Source organism: Myxocyprinus asiaticus, chromosome 13 (genome assembly GCF_019703515.2).
Source record: "Myxocyprinus asiaticus isolate MX2 ecotype Aquarium Trade chromosome 13, UBuf_Myxa_2, whole genome shotgun sequence".
NCBI classification, from domain to species: Eukaryota; Metazoa; Chordata; class Actinopteri; order Cypriniformes; family Catostomidae; genus Myxocyprinus; species Myxocyprinus asiaticus.
Genome location: NC_059356.1, coordinates 49,517,656 through 49,541,854, shown reverse-complemented (window position 1 = coordinate 49,541,854; position 24,199 = coordinate 49,517,656). Strand labels below are relative to the sequence as shown.

General features: G+C 41.1%; 2 protein-coding genes across 6 annotated transcripts in view; one reads left to right on the top strand and one right to left on the bottom strand.

Moving 5' to 3' along the window:
- Nucleotides 1–24,199, top strand: part of LOC127449808 (interferon-induced very large GTPase 1-like) — a 56,739-nt gene that overhangs the window by 14,669 nt on the left and 17,871 nt on the right. Inside the window, exons 1-6 of one of the 4 annotated variants that reach the window (XM_051713365.1) lie at nt 6,150–6,631; nt 7,028–7,159; nt 7,942–8,001; nt 8,205–8,756; nt 16,730–17,982; nt 18,744–20,262. The exons of 1 other annotated variant lie outside the window; for it this stretch is intronic. In XM_051713365.1, the coding sequence (XP_051569325.1) occupies nt 7,138–7,159; nt 7,942–8,001; nt 8,205–8,756; nt 16,730–17,982; nt 18,744–20,262 (3,406 nt within the window). In that variant the 5' untranslated portion in view covers nt 6,150–6,631; nt 7,028–7,137. Of the gene's footprint in view, nt 1–6,149; nt 6,632–7,027; nt 7,160–7,941; nt 8,002–8,204; nt 8,757–16,729; nt 17,983–18,743; nt 21,718–24,199 lie in introns of those variants that run through there. 2 more of the 4 variants (XM_051713367.1, XM_051713366.1) reach the window with 2 other exon arrangements.
- Nucleotides 641–24,035, bottom strand: LOC127449896 (uncharacterized). 2 transcript variants are annotated; one of them, XM_051713520.1, is made up of 2 exons: nt 23,251–24,035; nt 641–1,878 (listed from the first exon to the last, which is right to left on the bottom strand). In XM_051713520.1, the coding sequence occupies exons 1-2, from the start codon at nt 23,812–23,814 to the stop codon at nt 1,693–1,695; spliced, it is 750 nt and encodes a 249-aa protein (XP_051569480.1). In that variant the 5' UTR covers nt 23,815–24,035; the 3' UTR covers nt 641–1,692. The 2 variants fall into 2 exon arrangements, with proteins under 2 accessions (XP_051569480.1, XP_051569479.1); XM_051713519.1 differs by lacking the exon at nt 641–1,878 and adding an exon at nt 21,884–23,077.

The following is a 24,199-nucleotide window of genomic DNA, read 5'->3' as shown; positions in this document are numbered from 1 at the left end:
CACTAGGAGTCACCATGAATGTATTTTGTTCTCTCTGTGTCCTTTGATGCATTTTGGGTTTTGTAGTTCCTTTGCCTTGTCTTTGTTCATTGGTTCTTGTGCTTATTCGTGTCTGGTGCTCCTCGTTCCCTCCTTAATTCCCTGTGTATATAATCCCTGTGTTCCCCTGTTTTCATGGTCAGTTCTTGTCCATTTCTGGATGTGTCTAGTATGAGTTTCAGTTCTTGTGTTGGCTTTTGTATTTTGCTCACTCTATAATAAACTGCACTTGGATCCACAACTTCGGTCTCCGAGACTCCACTATGTTACAGTTTGCCAAATGCAATAAATAAATAAATAGAGGTGGCTCCTCTGCCTCATATTCGTAGAAATTAACCCTGTGAAGTGAATGTATTTAGTGCTGTATAAATAACACATGCCCAAATGTCAACACTCAGATGCATAACTGTCTCCAAAATCTTTTGTCCAGAGTCTCGTGTGCTTTTACAATGCAAAAATAAAACGTCATACTGGAAATATCCCTAAATGTCTTTTCTAACTTCACACTTGATGACCAGTCAATCACAACTTTACATTTATAGCTTTATGATTTCAAACATTTTGACATTAGGTATTAAAATAGAAACAAGCATATTGAACATTGGTCTCTAGATATGACTTGAGTCCCTCCTTCAATGTAGCTCTATGGGATTTGTTTTACTGTTTTATCATCTGCCAGGTGAAAGTAGTAAGTCTGATCTCTCAGAATAGCAGCTGCACAACGTGGTGCAATCATTTTCTTTAAGCCTTTTTGAAGATGTGTGTCTCAAGCGAAGCAGAATTGAAACAGAATACTAACTAAAATTCAGTCTCTGTAATACGCAATTTTTATTCCATACTGTAAACAAATCCAATGATCAGTTGGATTTTATAAACAGGGAAAAGTTTTATGAACTACAATTACATAACAGACTTCCTCATCCATCTCATATCCAAGCCTGTGAAATATTGCATGCAGATCGAGTCGAGGAAAACAAAATACTCTTTCCTGTCTAACAGATGTAACGTTTTACCTCTGAATGAACATTATGCACACTCTGGAGACTCCCAATTCTCTACGGACATTAAAACCATATAAAATTAGACAGAAGTATAATTCAATATTTTATCTAATTATATTTCAGCATGAGTTCTGATTAAATATTTCCAAAACACTTAAATGTTCAGTCGGATCACGTTCTTAAAGACGGTTCAGGTTGAGTGATGGTTGAGTAATGAACTGGCCATGGAGACTGTTAGGATCCATGTGCTGGAAGTTTATTAGAACACAAGCAAACAATCCAAACCGGCAGGCAAATAGAGAGTCGTTATGCAGGAGGTATAATCCAATAAACCAAAAAGACAGTCCACACAGCAAAAAAAAAAAAAAAAAAAAAAAAAAATCCAGGAATCAGGCAAAGATCATAAACAAACAATCAGCAATGGCAAAGGAAAAATGCTGGGTAAGTCAGGGTAAGCTGGCAATCGGACAGTGAAAACAGCATGGTATTTATATAGTACAGACAGGAAGTAACCAATGAAGAAACAGTACAGAGTTAGTATTCGGGAGAGGGCTCCCTCTGGTGGTTGTTAGGAGGGGTAACAACCTTGGATGTTTAAGACCCCCCCACCACAAACAACTCCTGGTGTTCTTCTGCTGGGACATCCCCTTGGTCATGGTGCTTGACGATCAGGACGGGCATGATGAAATTCTTGGATCAGGGACAGGTCCAATATGTCCTTGGCAGCTACCCATGATCTCTCCTCTGGTCCGTAACCCTCCCAGTCCACCAAGTATTGCGTCTGGCTCCCTTGTCGTCTTGAGTCCATGATCTCTGACCATATACGCTGGGGCTCCATCTACCTCCAATGGAGGTGGAGGATCAGAATCAGTGGTTCCGGAGCCAGACGCCAGGTGGACGGGTTTCAGCAAGGACACATGGAAGGAAGGAGAGATACTGTAATTAGCAGGAAGCTCTAAACGGTAAGTAAATGGGTTTATTTGACAGATAATTCTGAAAGGACCCACATACCTTGGACTGAGCTTCCTGCAGGGTAGCTGCAAATTTGAGATCCCTTGTGGACAACCAGACCCTCTGTCCCGGCTGATAGTTGGGATGGGGATGCCTCCACCGGTCAGCCTGGAAATGTTGATCTGACAGCTCGCTGTAACCGGACATGTGCACTGTCCCACACCCTCTCGCTTCGCCTAATCCAATCGTCCACCGCTGGCACCGTAGAAGGTTCTGCTGACCAAAGGAACGTCGGGGGTTGGTAGCCCAGCACGCATTGGAAGGGGGTTAGACCCGTAGAAGTATGGGTGAGGGAGTTTTGTGCATATTCGGCCCAGGGCAGGAATTCGCTCCATTTCTCCTGTTCAAGGCTACAATAGCTTTGAAGGTATCTGCCAATCTCTTGATTCAGATGGTCCACTTGACCATTGGCCTGAGGGGGATAACCAGAGGGGAGACTCACATTAATGTCCAACTGTGGCAGGCCTTCTGCAAAAACTCATGATGTGAACTGTGGACCTCGATTGGACACAATGTCCTCTGGTAATCCATAGACCCTAAAGTCTTGGTGGAATAAAGCATTAGCAGTCTCCATGGCAGTGGGTAAACCCTTGAGACAGACAAGTCTACATGATTTGAAGAATTTAAAAAATAAATAAAAAAAGTCAATGATTACCAGAATGGTAGTCTATCCATGGGAGTTTGGCAGGTCTGTGACAAAGTCGATGGACAGGTGAGGCCATGGTCTTTTAGGTATGGGCAGTGGTTGAAGCAACCCCGTGGGCAGTTCTCTGGGGGTCTTGGATTGGGCACACACCTGGCAAGACTTCACATAATAAGTCACATCATGAATCACAGATGGCCACCAGAAGGAATTACATACCAGAGTGATTGTTCTTTGGATGCCAGGGTGTCCTGTGCTCAAGGAAGTGTCGACCCATTGGTGTAGAGCTTGGGGTACGTAGTGCTTGGTTGGGGGCCAGTACCAACAGGCACGTTATCCACAGTGGTGATGTTTAGGAAATAATTCAATGGTGGGTATGTCCAGTTCTTGTACAACCCCATGATTGAGATTAACAGCAACCCCAGAATCCACCAATGCTATAACACATCTTACATGATCACCAATGGAGATCTCAACAGGCAAGAGAAATAATATGCGAGTTGGGAGATTTAATGTTCATAGTACTCACGTGCTGCCTTGACTCAGGGAACCTTGATTTCTTGTGTGGGCATGCAGCATTGAGATGACTTGGTGAACCACAGTAAAAGCAAAGGTTTTTGTTGCGTCGTCGTTCCTCCATGGAAACATGAGTGCTTGGGTTCGGGTGATACAGTGGATGTCTGAGCCTGTACTGAGACTGTAGAATCTGGGGTGAAACAACTGAGGCCGTGAAGCATTCTGAAGGAGGTTACCAATCTTGACGGCCTAGTGATATTCAGAAAGATTCATACCTTCACCCTTGCAGGTTAGTTCCGTCCTGAGTTTCAGGTTTAGCCCCTCACAGAAAACAGTCTTCAGAGTGACATCATTCCACCCACTCTGAGCAGCTAGTGTCCGGAACAGAACTGCATAATCTGCTGCTGATCGATGACCCTGGCATAGATGAAGTAGCTGAACAGAGATATCCTGACCGCCCACTGGATACTCGAAGACTTTGTGGATTTGTTGGACAAAGTAATCAAATGAAACCAGGGTTTGAGTATCTTTATCCCAAACAGCGGCGGCCCAATCGAGAGCTTTGCTGGTAAGCGGTGACATCATAAAAGAACATTTCCTGGCATCTTGATGAAATGATTCAGGCTGATCTTTAAAAAATACCTTACATTGTCGTAAAAACCCCCGCCATTTTTCAGCAGAACCATCAAACTTATCAGGGAGAGCAAAGCTTACCGGGTTAGAATGGGGAGCTGGCAGTGAGTGAATGTATTGTCAAACATTCATTGGCAGCTCGTAGTTTGTTCAGCTGGTCTTGGTAACCCCTTAATACCTCGCACTGGTGCACGAATGCGGCCTGGAGCTGTGAAACTTCCGCTGGATCCATGTTAGGCAAAGTATTCTGTAATGAACTGGCCATGGAGACGGTGTAAGGATCCATGTGCTGGAAGTTTATTAGAACACAAGCAAACAATGCAAATCGGCAGGCAAATAGAGATAGTCGTTATGCAGGCGGTATAATCCAATAAACCAAAAAGACAGTCCAACAAGGCAAACAAAACAAAGGGGTATCCAAAAAGCAGAAAATCCAGGAATTAAGCAAAGGTCATAATAAATAAACAATCAGCAATGGAAAAACACTTGGTAAGACAGGGTAAGCTGGCAATATTTCACAATGTGACAGTGGAAACAGCATGGTATTTATATAGTTCAGACAGGAAGTAACCAATGAAGAAACGGTACAGAGTTAGTATTCAGGAGAGGGCTCCCTCTGGTGGTTGGTAGGAGGGGTAACAACCTCGGATGTTACAGGTTGAGCGTTTTATGACTTTAGTCTCAATGAATAGTGAACTAATGAATAATTAAACTAATAACTTGTATTTTTCCTTGGAGAACTGAAGAAAGTGTTGCTTTAATTTTTGACTTCAGTCTTACATCTCATGTTGAATCAGGTTAAAATTAAAGATTAAAACATCAACATTGTTCATTCTCATCAGGACTGACAGTAACTTTCACCAGGACAAACTCTGAAATACATCAGATAATTCACTCTGAACAACACTGAACTGACAACAATGAATGAAACATCTTCAGAGAGATCCAGTGACGATTGATGGAGATCTGAAGGTGTTTATCAGTTTAATTTATTTGGTTTTAATGTTCAAACTGTTGTTTCTGTGAGTTTTAGTTTTTCAATGCAATCCTCAGAATGCAGGACTGTTTGTGTGAAACTGTTGACAGTGTTGGGAAAGATACTCAAAAATGCAGCTAGCTAAGATACAAACTACTCAACCAAAAAATGAGTTCAGCTAAGCTAAAAGTTACACTTAAAAATCAAACTGCCATGACACAGTATACTACTATAACTGAATGAAAAGTTGCACTTCACTGAAAAAGAATATGAATGAATGAACATTTGTCACAATGCCAACATTATTGTGTTATTTTGTGTTTACTTTCTGTATTGCATGAATACATAAAACATTTTAATGTTGTTTCTACACTTTCAAACCACACAAAAACAGAAGGAAAAATAAATAAATAAAAAGTGATACTGCTGCACAGGGACGTGCACAGATATTTTGGAGGGCAGGTGCTCAAGCCCCCTGTGATGTCTATGTGTGCACGTGCCTGCAGTACAGTGGAAGTGAATGAGGCCAATCTGTAAATGCTAAAATACTCATTGTTTCATAAGTTAGACACAAGATGTAAACAATATGCATGTTAATGTGGCAAAGTGGCGAGGGGCAATACGGAAGTGGGACAGGTAAATTACTAGAAATACTGACTACGACACCCGGTTCCTATAAACGGGGAAAATTACTAACCCAATCAGAAAGGGCACACAGGTTTGCTGTTCCGAACAAAAGGGAGCAAGAAATGTGGATACCAAAAATATCTCTTTATTTTTTAACATTTGGATAGGCAACTAAAAAGAAGAGAAGATAGTGTGGTGTTATCTGACACAGATTACAATATGCGTAATGTTTGCCTTTCTGGCTCACGCAAAGAAATGAAAATGAAAATGCTTCCGTTCATGCAGGAAGAAGCTTGCAAGAATACCTTTTCTTTTTGTTTGCCGTCTCATCCATTTTATCACGTTACTGTCTCGACGACGTTTGCGCGCCACTGCAAATGTCAACGTTCGAGCGAAGGAGCATGAAGTAGTCTATGTAGCTACGTAACATTCTTCTTCTTGCAATTGTTGGCGCTTCAACAGCAAAATCGAACTGTGGCTTTCAAACAGTTCACGGGACCTTTAATGCTGCCTTCACATGCTATCAGAATTATCGTAGATATGAGTTTTCTACTTGGAAATTGCACATGAACGCTCTCTCAAGTCATATTTACGACTGGGATACTTGGAGATCATTTTGATACCCAAGTTTCCGAGTTGGTTGAAGACGTAAACTTTCAACATGGAGGAGGAGAGGACAGGTTCAATACTGAATGTCCAATAGCACATGAAAGCAGCATTACACACGAGACCTGTTTGATTTTGTTGTGTTGAAAACTTAAATATCTGTTATCATTTCAGCACCTCCTCCACTGCTGATGTTCCTGCTGATCCTCTCAGTGGGGCGATTTACTCAAGGGCAACAAGAAACATTGAAAACGAACCAAGTGGTGAATAATCCTAAATGTTCACCATGAATGATGACCGGAAAAGAAGACAATTTGCTGAAAATATCATGTTATTCAGTGATATAGTAACAGATGCACTGAAAAATATATTTTAACTGTATGTATTACTCTTTTTCATGTTGTGCCTCATTCCTACAGGAATTTAAGCATATGTCTGTCCTTGACTGAGCAGAGAGAAAAAAACAGTAAATATGTCTGAGCTGAGTCATTAAGTCCACAGACTCCACCCACACAGAGAACTGTTCCTGCTTTCATGTAAAAAACAAGGAAAGAAACTTCATGAAACATCGACATACAGGTATCTCATTTCTTTTAAAGACCCTCTTTATGTTTGCTCTATGAAATGTTAATATAAGATACAATACAAAAGATGAGTTTAGTTTAATAATAAAGGGTGATTAATACCTTTATAAGCTAAAACCTCAGTCAGTTTCACTTTCATCTTCTGTCACAGAACCATCTCAGTTTCAAAAATCTCTTGAGCATAAATATATAAGCATAAATATTTGCTTCAGTTAATGCTAATTGTTAAATGTAGCAAGTACAGTTGTACCATTTAAGAGATTTTGTGGAGCGTAAACAATATGAATTTAGAATTATTGCATAAATTTGACATGTAGAGGCAGAACAAAAGCTTTACATCATGTTGAACACACATTTCTTAAAGTGTTTTTTATTTCTTTATGGAATCAAGGATCAGTGGACTTAATTACTCAGAAATACAGCAAGATTCAAATAAATACAATCAGCAGTTGAAGACTAAAGAGAGAGACGGAGAACAGGAGAAGAAAACAAAATATCATCATGTCTGACACTGAGAGCAAAGGTGAGATATAATCTACATCAATGTTCAGGAGGAGTATGTTCATGTTCAGTTTCCTAAAAGAAAAAGTACTCTTTTAAGTCTAGCTCTCGCGTTGGTGAGTCCTATTCAGAAACGATCACCCCTATGCCCTATTTCCTTTGAAGACAATTACCCTCCACTGTGAGAGCTTCAGAGGGGTGAAAGGTGATACCGGTCAGTCAGAACTCACTTTTTTTAAGTGATTCTTATCAGACAATCTGTTTGGAATGACCCTACTTCATGGACTGTGCTCCCTTCGAAGTGCCCTGCGAAGGCTTGATCAGTGGCAGTTAGAACACAGCCAGACACGCTGAACGTTGGAAGGGGAGGGTCATTCGAAGAAGCATTTGATTGGACAGAAAGTCTGAAGTGCAGATTGAGTCATGAAAATGTTTGATCCGTATTGGAAGAGACAGAATGCAGATTTTAAATGCTTATATCTTCTGGAAATGAATTTTGTCAACTAGCAAATATCTCTATTAGACCTTAAAGTTAATAGATATAGACAAAAAGCAGCAAAACTTTCATTCTGATTTCACAGGATCTGTAAGTACCACATTTATTTAGTTCTTATCAGCAGCATCATTTTCAAATAAGAGCAGGTAAAGAGACATTAGAAGGCCATATACTACATCTAAGAAAACGTCAACCATATTTTTTTACACCCATCGCTGCCTGAAAGAACTGTTCAAAACATTTATATTGATTTCTGTTTGTATTTGTAGCTGTGATGTTCCCCAGTGTAAAACTTTTGTTTTCTGCAGTGACTCCTGTCAAAAAGCCTACTGTTAGGAAAACACGGAGCAAAGGACTTCCCCCTTTAAGTAAGTCTTTGGATAGATGAACATGAAGTGATGAACAGTATATGGAAATTATGATCCGTTTATCACTTTCATAAGAGATGTGCCAAATTCAACCTCAAAGGCACTGGTGGATTGTTAATTTCTGTTGGTGATAATGGGATACATTGAAATTTGAAAGATCTTGGTGTCAGAATGTTATATATCACATGTGCTCTATGTTCCAGTGAGTGATTTGAGGATTGTTGTGCTGGGGACGAATGCTTCAGAAAACAGTCGAGTGGGAAACTTCCTGTTAGGAAGAGCAGCGTTTGAGACTGAAGAACCTCCAGATGTTGTAGAGAGAGTTGGAGGAAAACACATGACAGTCATCAACACTCCAAACATCTCACTCCATCAGATGACACAGAGAGTGAGAGAGTGTGTGTATCTGTCTGCTCCAGGACCTCATGTGATCCTTCTGGTACTGAAACATGATCAGTGTTCAAGAGAAGAGAAAGAGTGTGTGGAGATGCTGCTCAACTCTTTCTCTCACAGTGTTTTTCAACACACCATGATGATCACCACACAAGAGTCACACACTCAAGTCAATGACATTATACAGGAAATCATTGATAAATGCAACAACAGACACTTCAGACTGGAGAGAAACAGCACTCCTGCTCAACTGATAGAGAAATGTGAAGAGATTGTACACAGTAATGGAGGACAACATCTGATCTGTACTGAATATGAAAGTTCACAGTATTTCACAATGGAACAACAGGACAGAGAAAGAGGTGAGTGTGAACATATTTGTTTTAATTTTATTTATTTGTTATTATTATTATTTTTGTTTCACTATGCCATTTAAACTATTTGTTTCAATAGAGCTGTTCAGGTTTTAGTCCATAAACCAGGAAGAGAATTCACTATGGGATCCCTCAGGAATTTTCTATGTGTTTTTATAAAGGCAGTTTGGGATTTATTATTAAAATAAGGTCTGTGGTAAACATTACTTGACGATACTTAAAAATGTTGTTCTACAACATAAATTACACACACTCATTCCCCAAAAGCGAATTTTATAGGGGCTATGTTTTTAATAAGTTGTTAGATAAGAATGTTTGGGTTATGAATATGTGCAGTTTATGTTGTAGAAAAAAATGTCCAAGTATCGTCAAGTAATGTTTACCACAGATCTTATTTTAAAAACCCCATTATTAGTCCCCCGGGTTCGCCTAAAAATTGACGTCATGGCTGAACAACTCTATAGCAACACTTACTGTACAGTTAGGGATGGGACGATATGGTTATCTCATAATTCGGTTCGATATACGAAATGAGGTTCACAATTCGATATAATTTTGATTTGATATAATAAATGACAAAGTGACATTTTTCAACAAACAAAAAGAAAAATGTTTGAGCAAAATGCACATAATAATTTCTCATCAAAATAAAACAAAACAATATAAATCTGTTATTGTATAATGCAATAATGCTGTTAAGGTTATTCATGAAAGTTATTGAATGGTAATATGTGTTTGCATGCACATGCAGTTTCTATGAAGACATAAACTAGAACACTGGTTCCTAATCTTTTTACCTTGAAACTCCTTTTACTTGTCAAAGTCTATTCATGAGTATAATGATGGATAAAAATAATATGATTATAATACAATGACTTTTTAAAATGCACATTCCCTGACATGCTGCAGGATTTTGCAACCACAAAAGACATGATACTTAAATATTTAGAGCGGTTGACAGTTCTACAGGTATATTGTTATATAGGCAATATGGTGATTACTGACGCAGAGTTTTGCAGCCGCATAATATTCTTATTATAAAGGTTAAACATGCCAACAAAGTGTGCAAGTTTTAAGAGGCTTTTGCAGAATTGCAGTGCGTAATGATGTCGCCGAAATTCCGTTCTTAAGATCCAAAACTCAAAAGCATTTGGCCATGCGACAGTCAGTGCACCTCCATTTAAAACAGAATATATTTGGTGCATTTCATCGTGACGTACTTCTTCAAAGAGGCTCTGGTTGGTAGAATTTTGCTATAGTTGCCATGGTGTCAAGGTCTTTGGATATTTTTCTGAGAATCATACATGTTAGCACCATGTTTTTAAGACGTCCATCATTTAATCATTATTCAAAACACTGTCCATCATTTTGACAGATTAAAAACCAGAAAGATACTCTGTTATTTACCATCTTTGAGTGGTCACTGTCACGACTACTATGTTGCTCGGAACTACACCCAAGAATTTCACACACTATTGCACTTGTGTATATGGTTGTGTGACAATAAAATTTATTTGATTTGTTTTGATTGATTTGGTAGCCTATGTCTCTGTGTGTGTGCGAAAGTGGAAGATCACACTATAGCCATGCAAGTAAAACAAGTAAATTTTAATGCTAAAATAACTAACACATCTCTTTTAAAAGTACTTTGAATATGAGGCAATATGCATTAGGGAGTTTTTTCTAATGATAGGCTGCAATAAGTTTATAAGTTTAGGTGTTAGATCAGCTGACATCTGCATCTGTGCAACCAAAAAATATTTTTACATTTGGACGCAGTAATTTTCGCTCGTACTGTACAGCTCTGCTTCAAGAACTTAACCTTGTGCAAACCCTGTAAAGAGTACAACTTTAAACTAGGCTTAAGTTTTGGATAAGAGGTGAGACTTTTTGGTAAGGTTTAGGTTTGAGTCCGGGACTCAAGATGGTGCAGAGTATGGCTGCTGCGTTGCGAGCTCCGACACAATATTGTAGTGTTTTGTTTGTTTTGTTTACTATTCTTATGTTTTTTGTCTTGGATGTTGTCTGCCTTATTGTCTGCGACAGACAAACACTTTTGGACATTGGTTCTGAAATTACACACTGTAAACCGGACTTCAAATTCCTCAAAGCCGACCCGCTGTTTACAAACACACCAGCGGAGCCCCTTGTCTGGGCTGCCCGGCTGCGGAAACTCTTTCATCAGAGTAAGACGTCGTGCAAATCGACCCCCGCTACCCAGTATTCTACTGGAAAATGTTCAGTCTCTGGACAACAAGCTCTGCGAGCTGAAAGCGCGGATCTCTTTCCAACGAGGGACTGCTGCATTATCTGCCTAACAGAAACTTGGATGTCTGCGGAGATTCCAGATTCAGCCATTGAACCCGCGGTGTTCTCCGTGCACCAAGCGGACAGAGCAAAAGACCTCTCAGGTAAAAGCAGAGGTGGTGGAGTATGTTTTATGATCAACAAATCCTGGTGTGATCAGAGGAATGTACATTCTATCAAGTCTTTCTGCTCTCCTGATCTGGAATTTCTCATGCTTCTGTGTCGACCATTCTGGCTACCGAGAGAATTCACAGCAGTCATTATCACTGCTGTGTACATCCCGCCACAAGCTGACACAGACCGGGCACTCAAGGAACTGTATGGGATTATAAGCAAGCGGGAAACCGCGCACCCTGAGGCCGTGTTCATTGTGACCGGGGACTTTAACAAAGCCAGTTTCAAATCAGTCGCACCAAAATACCACCAACACATTAGTTTTAACACACAAGGGGATCGGGTTTTGGACCATCGCCCACCATTTAGCAAATCGGACCACTCTTCCATTCTGCTTCTTCCCGCTTACAGGCAGAAACTGAAACAGGAAGCACCCACCCTCAGAACGATCCAGTGCTGGTCGAACCAATCAGACTCTACGCTACAAGACTGTTTTGATCACGTGGACTGGGAGATGTTCCGTCCGCCTCTGAAGACGACATTGAGCTTTACGCTGATAGCGTAACGTGTTTCATCAGAAAGTGCGTAGAGGACGTCGTTCCGACCAAAACAATACGGATCTATCCGAACCAGAAACCTTGAATTAATAGCAATGTTCGCGCGGCACTTAATGTGCGGACCTCTGCTTTTAATTCTGGGAATGCGGAGGAGCATAAACAAGCCAGTTATGCCCTCCGAAAAACTATCAGAGCAGCAAAACGTCAGTACAGGAACAAGATTGAAGGACAGTTCAACACCATCAACTCTAGAAGCATGTGGCAGGGAATTAACATCATCACGGACTTTAAAGGGAATAAAAACTCCGCCGTGAACACCGCTGCTTCTCTCCCGGATGAGCTAAATACATTTTATGCTCGTTTCGAGGGAAATAACATTGCCCTCGCGGAAAGAGCTCTCGCGGCCGAAGCTACAGAGGTTAGTTCACTCTCCGTCTCTGTAGCGGATGTAACCCGATCCTTCCGACGGGTGAATATCCGCAAAGCCACGGGTCCAGCAGCATTCCGGGCCGCATCATCAGAGCATGCGCGAACAAACTGGCTGGTGTTTTTACGGACATTTTCAACCTTTCCATCTTTTTGTCTGTAGTCCCCACATGCTTTAAAACATCCACCATTGTGCCTGTTCCAAAGCAACCAAAAATCACTTGCATAAATGACTGGCGTCCTGTTGCTCTGACACCCATCATCAGCAAATGCTTTGAGAGACTAATCAGAGATTACATCTGCTCTGTGCTGCCTACATCACTAGACCCATTGCAGTTTGCTTACTGCAACAACCGCTCCACTGATGATGCCATTGCATCTACAATACACACTGCTCTCTCCCACCTGGAAAAAAAGAACACTTATGTGAGAATGCTGTTTGTAGACTACAGCTCAGCATTCAACACCATAGTGCCCTCCAAGCATGATAAGAAACTCCGGGCTCTGGGCTTAAGCAGCTCACTGTGCAGCTGGATCCTGGACTTCCTGTCAAGCAGACGCCAGGTGGTTAGAATGGCAGCAACATCTCCTCATCACTGACCCTCAACACTGGAGCCCCGCAGGGAGCCCACTCCTGTATTCTCTGTACACACATGACTGTGTGGCAACACATAGCTCCAATGCCATCATTAAGTTTGCTGATGATACAACGGTGGTAGGTCTGATCACTGACAATGATGAAACAGCCTACAGAGAGGAGGTGCACACTCTGACACACTGGTGTCAGGAGCACAACCTCTCCCTCAACATCATTAAGACAAAGGAGCTTGTGGTGGACTTCAGGAGAAGAGATGGAGAACACAGTCCCATCACCATCAATGGAGCACCAGTGGAGAGAGTCAGCAGCTTCAAGTTCCTGGGTGTCCACATCACTGAGGAACTCACATGGTCCATCCACACTGAAGCCGTTGTGAAGAAGGTTCATCAGTGCCTCTTCTTCCTGAGACGGCTGAGGAAGTTTGGAATGAACCGCCACATCCTCACACGGTTCTACACCTGCACTGTAGAGAGCATCCTGACTGGCTGCATCTCCGCCTGGTACGGCAATAGCACCGCCCACAACCGCAAAGCCCTGCAAAGAGTGGTGCGAACTGCCAGACACATCATCGGAGGTGAGCTTCCCTCCTTCCAGGACATATATACCAGGCGGTGTGTGAAAAAAGCTCGGAGGATCATCAGAGACTCCAGCCACCCGAGTCATGGGCTGTTCTCACTGCTACCATCAGGCAGGTGGTATCGCAGCATCAGGACCCGCACCAGCCGACTACATGACAGCTTCTTCCCCCAAGCAATCAGACTTCTGAACTCTTGATCTCCCACGATCAATATACATCAGCACTGCACTTTATTAATCTTATATCTCACACCGGACTGTCATAAATTATATTATTATATATTATATTCTCTCTTAACAACACACTGGCAACTTACTATCAACCGACAGCCTGAATGTCAATACAGTACAATACAACCTACTGTACATTTTATATATACAATATATACTTTTTTTATTGTATAATGTGTATTCTATATTGTGTGTATTGTATACTGTACATTGAATGTTATTATTTGTATATTGTGTTATGTGTAATAATGTGTATATTAGATTTTAAATTGTGTTGTGTTAATCTGATGTTTATTGTAAATTGGTATATGTCTTTATCACTGTCATGACTACTATGTTGCTTGGAACTGCACCCAAGAATATCACACATTATTGCATTTGTGTATATGGTTGTGTGACAATAAAAGTGATTTGATATTGATTTTTTGCTTCTTTAAAATGGCACTGCAAGGCACCATTCACCCGCAGAACACAAACTTCTGGAGGAAGCTTAGGCCTAAAATAGTCAGTGTAGATGGGGGGTGCAGAGCCGGTGGTGGTTCTGTAAGCAAGGATCAATGCCTTGAACTTAACGCGAGCATCCATTGGCAGCCAATGCAGTTCAATGAAGAGAGGTGTGACGTACGCTCTCTTGGGCTCGTTGAAGACCAATCACACCGCTGCATTCTGGATCAGTTACAGAGGTTTGACTGTACATGCAGGAAGGCCTACCAGAAGGTCATTGCAGTAGTCCAGCCTGGATAGCACAAGAGCCTGGATGAGTATGTAGTTGTGCAGCATGCTTAGATAGGAAGGGCCTGACTTTCCTGATGTTGTACAGAGCAATTCTGCACAACCCCAAGATTTCTGGCTGTCCTGGATGGTGTGAACGTTTACGAGTCTAGTTGAATGGTGAAATTGTGCTGAACTGCTGGGCTCGCTGGAATCACATGAAGCTCTGTTTTAGAGAAGTTGAGTTGGAGGTGATGTTCTTTCATTCAACACGAGATGTCTATCAGGCAGGCTGAGATCTGTGTAGCTGCTGTAGGAACATCAGACTGGAATGAAAGTAAAAATCCTATGTTTCTGTATGAGCCGACTCTATATAGTATAGTCATTATATTAGTTATATGCTCATGTAGCTGTCTAGACCTGCTGGGTATTGTTGCCTGCTGCACCTCTGCCAGTGCCTTCAGTCCAGCTACAGGGTCATCAGCCGGGAGTCCCCCATCATAGATGTTTTGCCCAATTAATCCTGGAACTTCTCCTGGTGGTGGGGCAGTGGTCAGGGACATCTCACTGCCACAACCCCACCCCCCAAGCTGGACACTAGATACTTTGGATTGTCTCTCATTCTTGACTTCATATCAAGACATTCATCCTTTACGCGTCCTAACATGTAAATAAGGCTAAATGACTGACCCCCCCCACCCCCCATGGGTAGTTCTACAATACATCTAAGGCCTCTGCCATTCAGACATCTGCTGCCCATACTAACTTATAGCCATAGTGCGACATATCCCTTCACATAAAACCATTTGCACCAACCTGGTGGCTAAGGCTGTACTTAATCAGAGCCTCCGGTTCCATATTGCATAACCTACCATCCGATCATAGATGCCAACCCAGTGGCTCAGTACCCCCAGTTCTGTATGGCATAACCTCAGATTCGACCCCTACTCTCTCACTTCTGCATACCCCACTCTTTGTCTTTCCTTCTTAACCACAGTCAGAAGCTCCCTTTCTCAGCTTCCTCTGCATTTTCCATCAGATAATTCTTCAACACATCCACTTATATCAATGTCTTTCAATATGCACTGCACTGATGTTCCCAAAAATCCTTGACACCCAAACTCCACAGGGTAAGTGGCTGACCTCCATCCATTTTACATGCACTTGGCAGGATTTTTTTTTTTTTTTAGCTTTTACCTCTCATAGGCTGCCTCCCTCTTCCCATTATCATTACATCTTTCCTAAGTGATGCCAACCATAACACTATGTCCGGCCGTAAGGAAGTAATGGTGACCTCTGTAGGAAATTTCAGCTGCTTGCCAAGGTCAGCCTCCATTGTCCAATCACTTCTATGTGCCAGGATTGATCTGGCTTCCCTCTGAGCCATGCCTTGAGCACTTCCGGTTTTGAAAAAAATGGTGGCCTTTGTTTGCCTTTACACGTATCTAGGGTCTCTGCTAGCTTACGCAGGACATGATCATGCCACCACCTGTACCGTCCTTGTGCCAAGGCAGTTTTGCATCTGGCCAACATATGCATTAGATTTGCCCTTGGGGCCTCACACAGGGGACAACTCTCCTTTTTGTCATACCACAGAGACAAATTTCCAGGGCTGGGAAGGGTGTCATATTTGGATCTTATTAGAAAGCTTAGCCTGGCCTGAGGTACCTTCCACAGGTCAGCCCACCCTAAAGCTCCATCATAAATACCCTCCCATACTGTCCATCACCCTTGCTGCTGGCTGACTGCTCTAATCATGTACACTTACTCTTCCATTTTAGATACTTCTGTAATGACCATGGATTTCCTTTGCTTTCTGGAAGCTGCTGACCACAGTATGGGAGCCACCCCTCATCCAAGGCCTGCTCTTCCTGACTGGGTTTTCCAGCTATCTTTTGATGCTTCAATCTTGAAACTGCCTTGTTTACAACCTCCTCTACCTTCCAAGCCTGGCCTGTTTGGACCTGGGCTTGCACAGCTCTCACAGCCTGGTCTGTCAATTCCCTTAGCTCTAAGACCAGCCTGGTCTTTTCTTGCTTGTAGCCCAGAGTAATTGATTTTAATGGCAGTTGTAAGGCATTTCTTCCAAACAATGCTACATCAGAAAGACAATGCGGCAAGCCCAGACATTTCTTGATGTAACTTTTGGACTTGGTGTCCAACTTTGCCACTGCCGTTGCGGTTAATTCACACATTTTTAAAGGCCACATGAGGCGATGCAAATTGGTAACACCCAGGGGCAGGTTTATGATTTCTGTGGCCCCAAGCATCTGACCAACCCGGGGCCCCATTTCGAAAATGTGTGCTTAAAAACTAACATAAAATTGATTGTAAATCATCATTTTAAATTAATTAGTACTCTCTTGTTGTTCTTCTGCCTGTAGGTATCTTAAACACAATACATTTTAATTTCAATAGAAATATTTTTTGTTTTGTTTTAGGCTTAGAAGAAGACACAGATTATGTGAGGATTGTGCTGCTGGGAAAAACTGGAGTTGGGAAGAGTTCAACAGGAAACACAATCTTAGGAAAAGAAGCATTTATAGCAGAAGAATCTTCTGACTCAGTGACCAGTGAATGTCAGAGAGAAACAGCAGAAATCAATGGCAGACACATCACTGTGATTGATACTCCAGGACTGTTTGATACTGAACTCAGTCATGAAGAGATCCAGAGAGAAATCACTAACTGCACCTCAATGTCACTGCCTGGACCTCATGTGTTCATTATTGTGTTGAATATAGAACAACGTTTCACTCAAGATGAGGTAAAATCAGTGAAGATCATTCAGGAGATGTTTGGTGAAAACTCTTTAATGTACACCATGATACTCTTCACCAGAGGAGATTGTCTCAAGAAAAAAACCATTGAACAGTGTTTGGGAAAACCAGGATCTATCATTAGAAACCTGATTGAAGAGTGTGGAAACAGATTCCATGTGTTCAATAATAATGAGACTAGAGATCACACACAGGTTTCTGATCTACTGGAGAAAATAGACGCCATGGTGACAGCAAACGGAGGCAGTTACTACTCATGTAAGATGTTCAGACAGATGGAGAGAGATCTACAAGAAAAACTAATTAACATACTGATGGAGAAAGTCGAGAAACTGAACAGAGAGAGGGAACTCTTGACCAAACATGAACAAGAGATGAAAAGAGAACGAAAGAAACTTAAAAATGAAATTGAGCAGATGAGGAAAGAAAAAGAGAAAGCTAAAGCAGAAAAAGAAAATCACGACAAACAGATGAACAGTATGGAGAATGAAAGACAGCAACATGAGAAAGAGATGAAGACAAGAGAAGAACAATATAAAACAGAAATGAAAAGAGAACGAGAGGAATGGGAGAGACAGAAACACGATGAAAAGCAGAGAAGAGAAGATGAGAAAAGGATGGAAGACAAAAAACAAGTTTGTGATGAACAGAATCAGAGACATAGTAGTGAAATGGAGGGAATTATGAGAGAGAAAGAGAGAATAGAAGAAAATAAACAAAAACAACAAGAACAAGTGGAGAAAAATGAACTGCAAGTGCAAGAAGAGAGAAACATGAGAGAAGAGCAACAAAAGACTTCTGAAGAAAAGCTGAATCTTGCTGAAGAACAGAGAAAAGTTGAACTAGAGAGAAAACAAGTAAAGTGGAGAGAGGAGATGAAGAAGATCTGGACTGAAAAACGTACTTCAGTGAAGGTGAGTTTTAGCCTTTCATGGTTGTTGTTGTTCGTTGTAGTACTTTGAATTAGTAGTTATAATAATAGATTAACCCTCTAACCACACCACCACTTAGGCCACGCCCACACTAATGCATTTTAGTTTGAAAACGCATCTTTTTATCTTCATTTTGACCTTTCATCCACACGGAGACAGCGCTTTTTTGTGAAGTAAAAACAGAGCTTTTTGAAAAAGCACAGTGAATAAATTTAGAATCACTGTCTTTGTGTTGTAGTGTGAACTGGGAAAATGGGGGAAACAGACACGTTTGAAAACAATGACGCGTTTGTTGTCATCTGACACAGTCATGTGATCCATTCAACCCAAAACAATCAAGATGGCGGCCCAAGTTGTGCCTGCGATCCGCTGTGATAATGTTGTTAAAGATAAATGTTACTTTGTACAATCTTCACATTGCATTCCTTGTAAAGGGAACTGAAGTTTACTCGGAATTGCTTTCCAACAGCGGAACACGAGGATAATCGCATTTCAGACCGTGCATGGAATTTTTCACATATGCAGTGGGGGGATTTAAGCATCTTCAGTGTTTGTTTTAGTGTGTTTCAGTGTGAACAGCCAACATTCGGAAAACGCCAGTGTGGATGGAGAGTGTTTTTAAAATGAAAATGCTGTTTTCAAATTTATCCGGATTAATGTGGACGTAGTCTCAGACAATTACAGTGTTCAAGAAATTTGAGACAACTGTTCTTAATGCTTTGTGTTGTTTTCATTTTACCAAGGTCACAGCATCCAGGAGACTAGAGACAGAATACAGCAAGTGGACCTTCAGTCTTCGCAGTGCCATGCTGGAAATTGAGAACAAACTACACAACAAAATAGAAAATGAAACAATTCATGAGATTCAGGAAACAGATCTTGAAAGAGAACTAAATGAGAGAAGTGAAGAAATGAAAAATGTAATGTCTGATTTCTTTGAGAAAAACAAAGATAAAGAGATACTGATTCAATGGAAAAATTCATTTGAGATAAAAATCAAAGAGCTTCAAGAAAACATTGTGAGAGAAACAAAGAGGAAATTAAATGATATTCTTCAGCAGCGCGACATTAAGAAAGAGATTGGTGCTCAGAGGACACATCATGGAAACACTCTCTTTGAAATAAGCAAAGAACTTGCCTTAAAACTCAAAGACAAAGCAAATGATGAAGAAACACTGAAGAAAGAGTTTGATTCCTTTTGGAAACATTGTGTGGATGAAATCATCAGAGACACTCCTCCAATCAAAGACACTGACATATTAAGAGATGTGAAACATCTCCTCAGTGACATCTATAAGATTTCTCCTGTAGACCCCTGCAAGGAGAGCAGAGATGTTTTCTCTGTGCAGATTAATTCAGATTATGTACGGTCAAAGAAATACAATAGATGTACAGGAGGTTATATAAATTCCAACATACTTGTACCAGCTGTAGATAAATATTGGGAGTGTTTCATTTTGTCTAAAGAAGCTGAAACCCAAATAAGAACATTAGTCAATGAAATTGCTCAGGAAACAGACAAAATGATCATGTCATTTAACATTGCAAAGATGGGCTACAACATCAGCTACATTCATGAACTCACAGAATACATCAAGGCAAGATTAATAAAACATCAGGAAGGACCAGAGAGATATGTGTTCACAAATGAATTCTTCATGGATTTGGTGCTTTCTATCTGTAAAAGAGCAAACAAGACATTCACTGACCAGCACAAACTGTTCAGAGACGCCAATGATCCTGTAATATATTTTGAAAGGAAGAGAGAAGAGTACTACAGTGTTTTCCAGAAATGTTGTCAAGGTGCAACATCAGCTGTCATTTTTGGTGAGATCATCTGTCAGAAACTGAAAGAGCCCATCGAACAGAGTGTCTACAAAAACACTGCGATAGATTTAGCAGATGAAATGAGAACAAACTGTGAATCACTGAATGGAAACAGATCTAATCTGGAGAAACACATCCTGAAGACACTGGCAGAAGAGGAGGATTTTGACAAATACATGAACTACATTCAGAATCCCAAAGATCACTTCAAGAGTTTCATCAGAGATGAAGTCAGTCAGTACATCACTGATAAGTTCAGTGTCAGTGTTCTGCCCAAGATGATGAAGAACATGAAACTCCTGCAGCAGAAGATCATGGAAGCAGCTCATGAATCTACTGAACATGTTAAAGTGAACAGTGGAGATGATGAAGCAGCTCATGAATCTACTGAACATGTTAAAGTGAACAGTGCAGATGTTGAAGCAGCTCATGAATCTACTGAACATGTTAAAGTGAACAGTGCAGATGTTGATTTGTGGTTGAAGTGTTTCACACAGAAGCTCTCAGATGTGCTGATATTCTCTGCAAAAGACCTCAGTGGAGTGAGTCGTGATGATGTTGATATCAAAATCCTAGGAGATGTGATGAAAAAAGATCTTCCTTCTATAATGTCTGACATAAGCAGTAAATTCAGTACAGAAACTTTCACAGTGAAGCTGAACTATAAATACAGACCAGATGAGATTCTGTTTGATCACTTCTGTCAGTGCTGTTGGGTTCGGTGTCCTTTCTGTGCAGTCGTCTGCACCAACACAATAGAAGGTCATGATGGAGATCACAGTGTTCCTTTACATAGAGTGGATGGAGTTAATGGCACATATTACAGTGGAACAACAGATCTTTCTAACATCTGCACAGCAGAAGTAGCAAGTGATCGATCTTTTTATCCAAAAGGCCATTATCACTTAGTCCTCTGGAGAGAATACAGAACAGCAGGAGAAGTTTTTGCTAACTGGAGCATCACTCCTGACCTCTCTGAACAGCCGTACTGGAAGTGGTTTATGTGCAGATTCCTGAAAGATCTTGAGATATACTACAATAAAACATTCCAGGAGAATGGAAAGATCCCAGACAACTGGAGAAAATACTCAAAACAGGATGCTATTGACAGTTTAGATGAATACATGTAATGGAGAATATGAAACATGACACTCTCCTAGCTTCTTTATAAAGATAAAGTTTGAAATGAGTTTCTCACTTTAGTGACTCTGAACACATCTGTACATCAACAGAGAAGCATTTTACAGAGTAGACTAGTGAGAAAAAAAATATTACAATAATTATTGTAATGTACTTACAAGATGTATTTGATTAGCAGAGAATTCACTTATTGTTAAAATACATTGAAAACTCTGTGTAAGGATTACGCTGGTGACCACTAGGAGTCACCATGAATGTATTTTGTTCTCTCTGTGTCCTTTGATGCATTTTGGGTTTTGTAGTTCCTTTGCCTTGTCTTTGTTCATTGGTTCTTGTGCTTATTCGTGTCTGGTGCTCCTCGTTCCCTCCTTAATTCCCTGTGTATATAATCCCTGTGTTCCCCTGTTTTCATGGTCAGTTCTTGTCCATTTCTGGATGTGTCTAGTATGAGTTTCAGTTCTTGTGTTGGCTTTGTTTTGTATTTTGCTCACTCTATAATAAACTGCACTTGGATCCACAACTTCGGTCTCCGAGACTCCACTATGTTACAGTTTGCCAAATGCAATAAATAAATAAATAGAGGTGGCTCCTCTGCCTCATATTCGTGGAAATTAACCCTGTGAAGTGAATGTATTTAGTGCTGTATAAATAACACATGCCCAAATGTCAACACTCAGATGAATAACTGTCTCCAAAATCTTTTGTCCAGAATCTCTTGTGCTTTTACAATGCAACAATAAAATGTCATACTGGAAATATCCCTAAATGTCTTTTAACTTCACATTTGACAACCAGTCAATCACAACTTTACATTTATAGCTTTATTATGATTTCAAACATTATTTTGACATTAGGTATTAAAATAGAAACAAGCATATTGAACATTGGTCTCTAGATATGACTTGAGTCCCTCCTTCAATGTAGCTCTATGGGATTTGTTTTACTGTTTTATCATCTGCCAGGTAAAAGTAGTAAGTCTGATCTCTCAGAATAGCAGCTGCACAATGTGGTGCAATCATTTTCTTTTTCTTTAAGCGTTTTTGAAGATGTGTGTCTCAAGCGAAGCAGAATTGAAACAGAATACTAACTAAAATTCAGTCACTCTGTGATACACACAATTTTTATTCCATACTGTAAACAAATCCAATGATCAGTTGGATTGTATAAACACGGAATAATTATATGAACTACAATTACATAACACAGACTTCCTCAGCCATCTCATATCCAAGTCCTGTGAAATATTGCACGCAGATCGAGTCGAGGAAAACAAAATACTCTTTCCTGTCTAACAGATGTAATGTTTTATCTCTGAATGAACATTATGCACACTCCGGAGACTCCAGATTCTCTACGGACATTAAAACCAAATAAACTAGACAGAAGAAAAGTATAATTCAATATTTTATCTAATTATATCTATTTCAGCATGAGTTCTGATTAAATATTTCCAAAACACTCAAATGTTCAGTCGGATCACGTTCTTAAAGACGGTTCAATGTTGAGTAATGAACTGGCCATGGAGACTGTTAGGATCCATGTGCTGGAAGTTTATTAGAACACAAGCAAACAATCCAAATCGGCAGGCAAATAGAGATAGTCGTTATGCAGGAGGTATAATCCAATAAACCAAAGAGACAGTCCAAACAAAAGGGGTATCCAAATAGCAAAAAAAAAAAAAAAAAAAAATCCAGGAATCAGGCAAAGATCATAAACAATCAGCAATGGCAAAGGAAAAATGCTGGGTAAGTCAGGGTAAGCTGGCAATACTTCGGACAGTGGAAACAGCATGGTATTTATATAGTTCAGACAGGAAGTAAGTTTTAGTATTCAGGAGAGGGCTCCCTCTGGTGGTTGTTAGGAGGGGTAACAACCTTGGATGTTTAACAACTCCTGGTGTTCTTCTGCTGAGACGTCCCCTTGGTCATGGTGCTTGATGATCAGGACGGGCATGATGAAATTCTTGGATCAGGGACAGGTCCAATATATCCTTGGCAGCTAGCCATGATCTCTCCTCTGGTCCGTAACCCTCCCAGTCCACCAAGTATTGCGTCTGGCTCCCTTGTCGTCTTGAGTCCATGATCTCTGACCATATACGCTGGGGCTCCATCTACCTCCAATGGAGGTGGAGGATCAGAATCAGTGGTTCCGGAGCCAGACGCCAGGTGGACGGGTTTCAGCAAGGACACATGGAAGGAAGGAGAGATACGGTAATTAGCAGGAAGCTCTAAACGGTAAGTAAATGGGTTTATTTGACAGATAATTCTGAAAGGACCCACATACCTTGGACTGAGCTTCCTGCAGGGTAGCCGCAAATTTGAGATCCCTTGTGAACAACCAGACCCTCTGTCCCGGCTGATAGTTGGGATGGGGACGTCTCCACCGGTCAGCCTGGAAACGTTGATCTCTGACAGCTCGCTGTAACCGGACATGTGCACTGTCCCACACCCTCTCGCTTCGCCTAATCCAATCGTCCACCGCTGGCACCGTAGAAGGTTCTCCTGACCAAAGGAACATTGGGGGTTGGTAGCCCAGCACGCATTGGAAGGGGGTTAGACCCGTAGAAGTATGGGTGAGGGAGTTCTGTGCATATTCGGCCCAGGGCAGGAATTTGCTCCATTTCTCCTGTTCAAGGCTACAATAGCTTCGAAGGTATCTGCCAATCTCTTGATTCAGACGGTCCACCTGACCATTGGCCTGAGGGGGATAACCAGAGGGGAGACTCACATTAATGTCCAACTGTGGCAGGCCTTCTGCAAAAACTCGTGATGTGAACTGTGGACCTCGATCGGACACAATGTCCTCTGGTAATCCATTAGACCCTAAAGTCTTGGTGGAATAAAGCATTAGCAGTCTCCATGGCAGTGGGTAAACCCTTGAGACAGACAAGTCTACATGATTTGAAGAATTTAAAAAATAAATAAAAAGTCAATGATTGCCAGAATGGTAGTGTATTCATGGGAGTTTGGCAGGTCTGTGACAAAGTCAATGGACAGGTGAGACCATGGTCTTTTAGGTATGGGCAGTGGTTGAAGCAACCCCGTGGGCAGTTCTCTGGGGGTCTTGGATTGGGCACACACCTGGCAAGACTTCACATCATGAATCACAGATGGCCACCAGAAGGAATTACATACCAGAGTGATTGTTCTTTTGATGCCAGGGTGTCCTGTGCTCAAGGAAGTGTGGACCCATTGGATCGTCCTCTGATGTAGAGCTTGGGGTACGTAGTGCT

Bases quoted from the DNA above. Each gene is read 5' to 3' on its own strand.
- LOC127449896 (XM_051713520.1), bottom strand. From the start codon at position 23,814: ATGCTTTATTCCACCAAGACTTTAGGGTCTAATGGATTACCAGAGGAC. The intron at 1,879-23,250 runs GTATGTGGGTCC...CATTGGAGGTAG, and splicing joins TGCAGGAAGCTCAGTCCAAG to ATGGAGCCCCAGCGTATATG.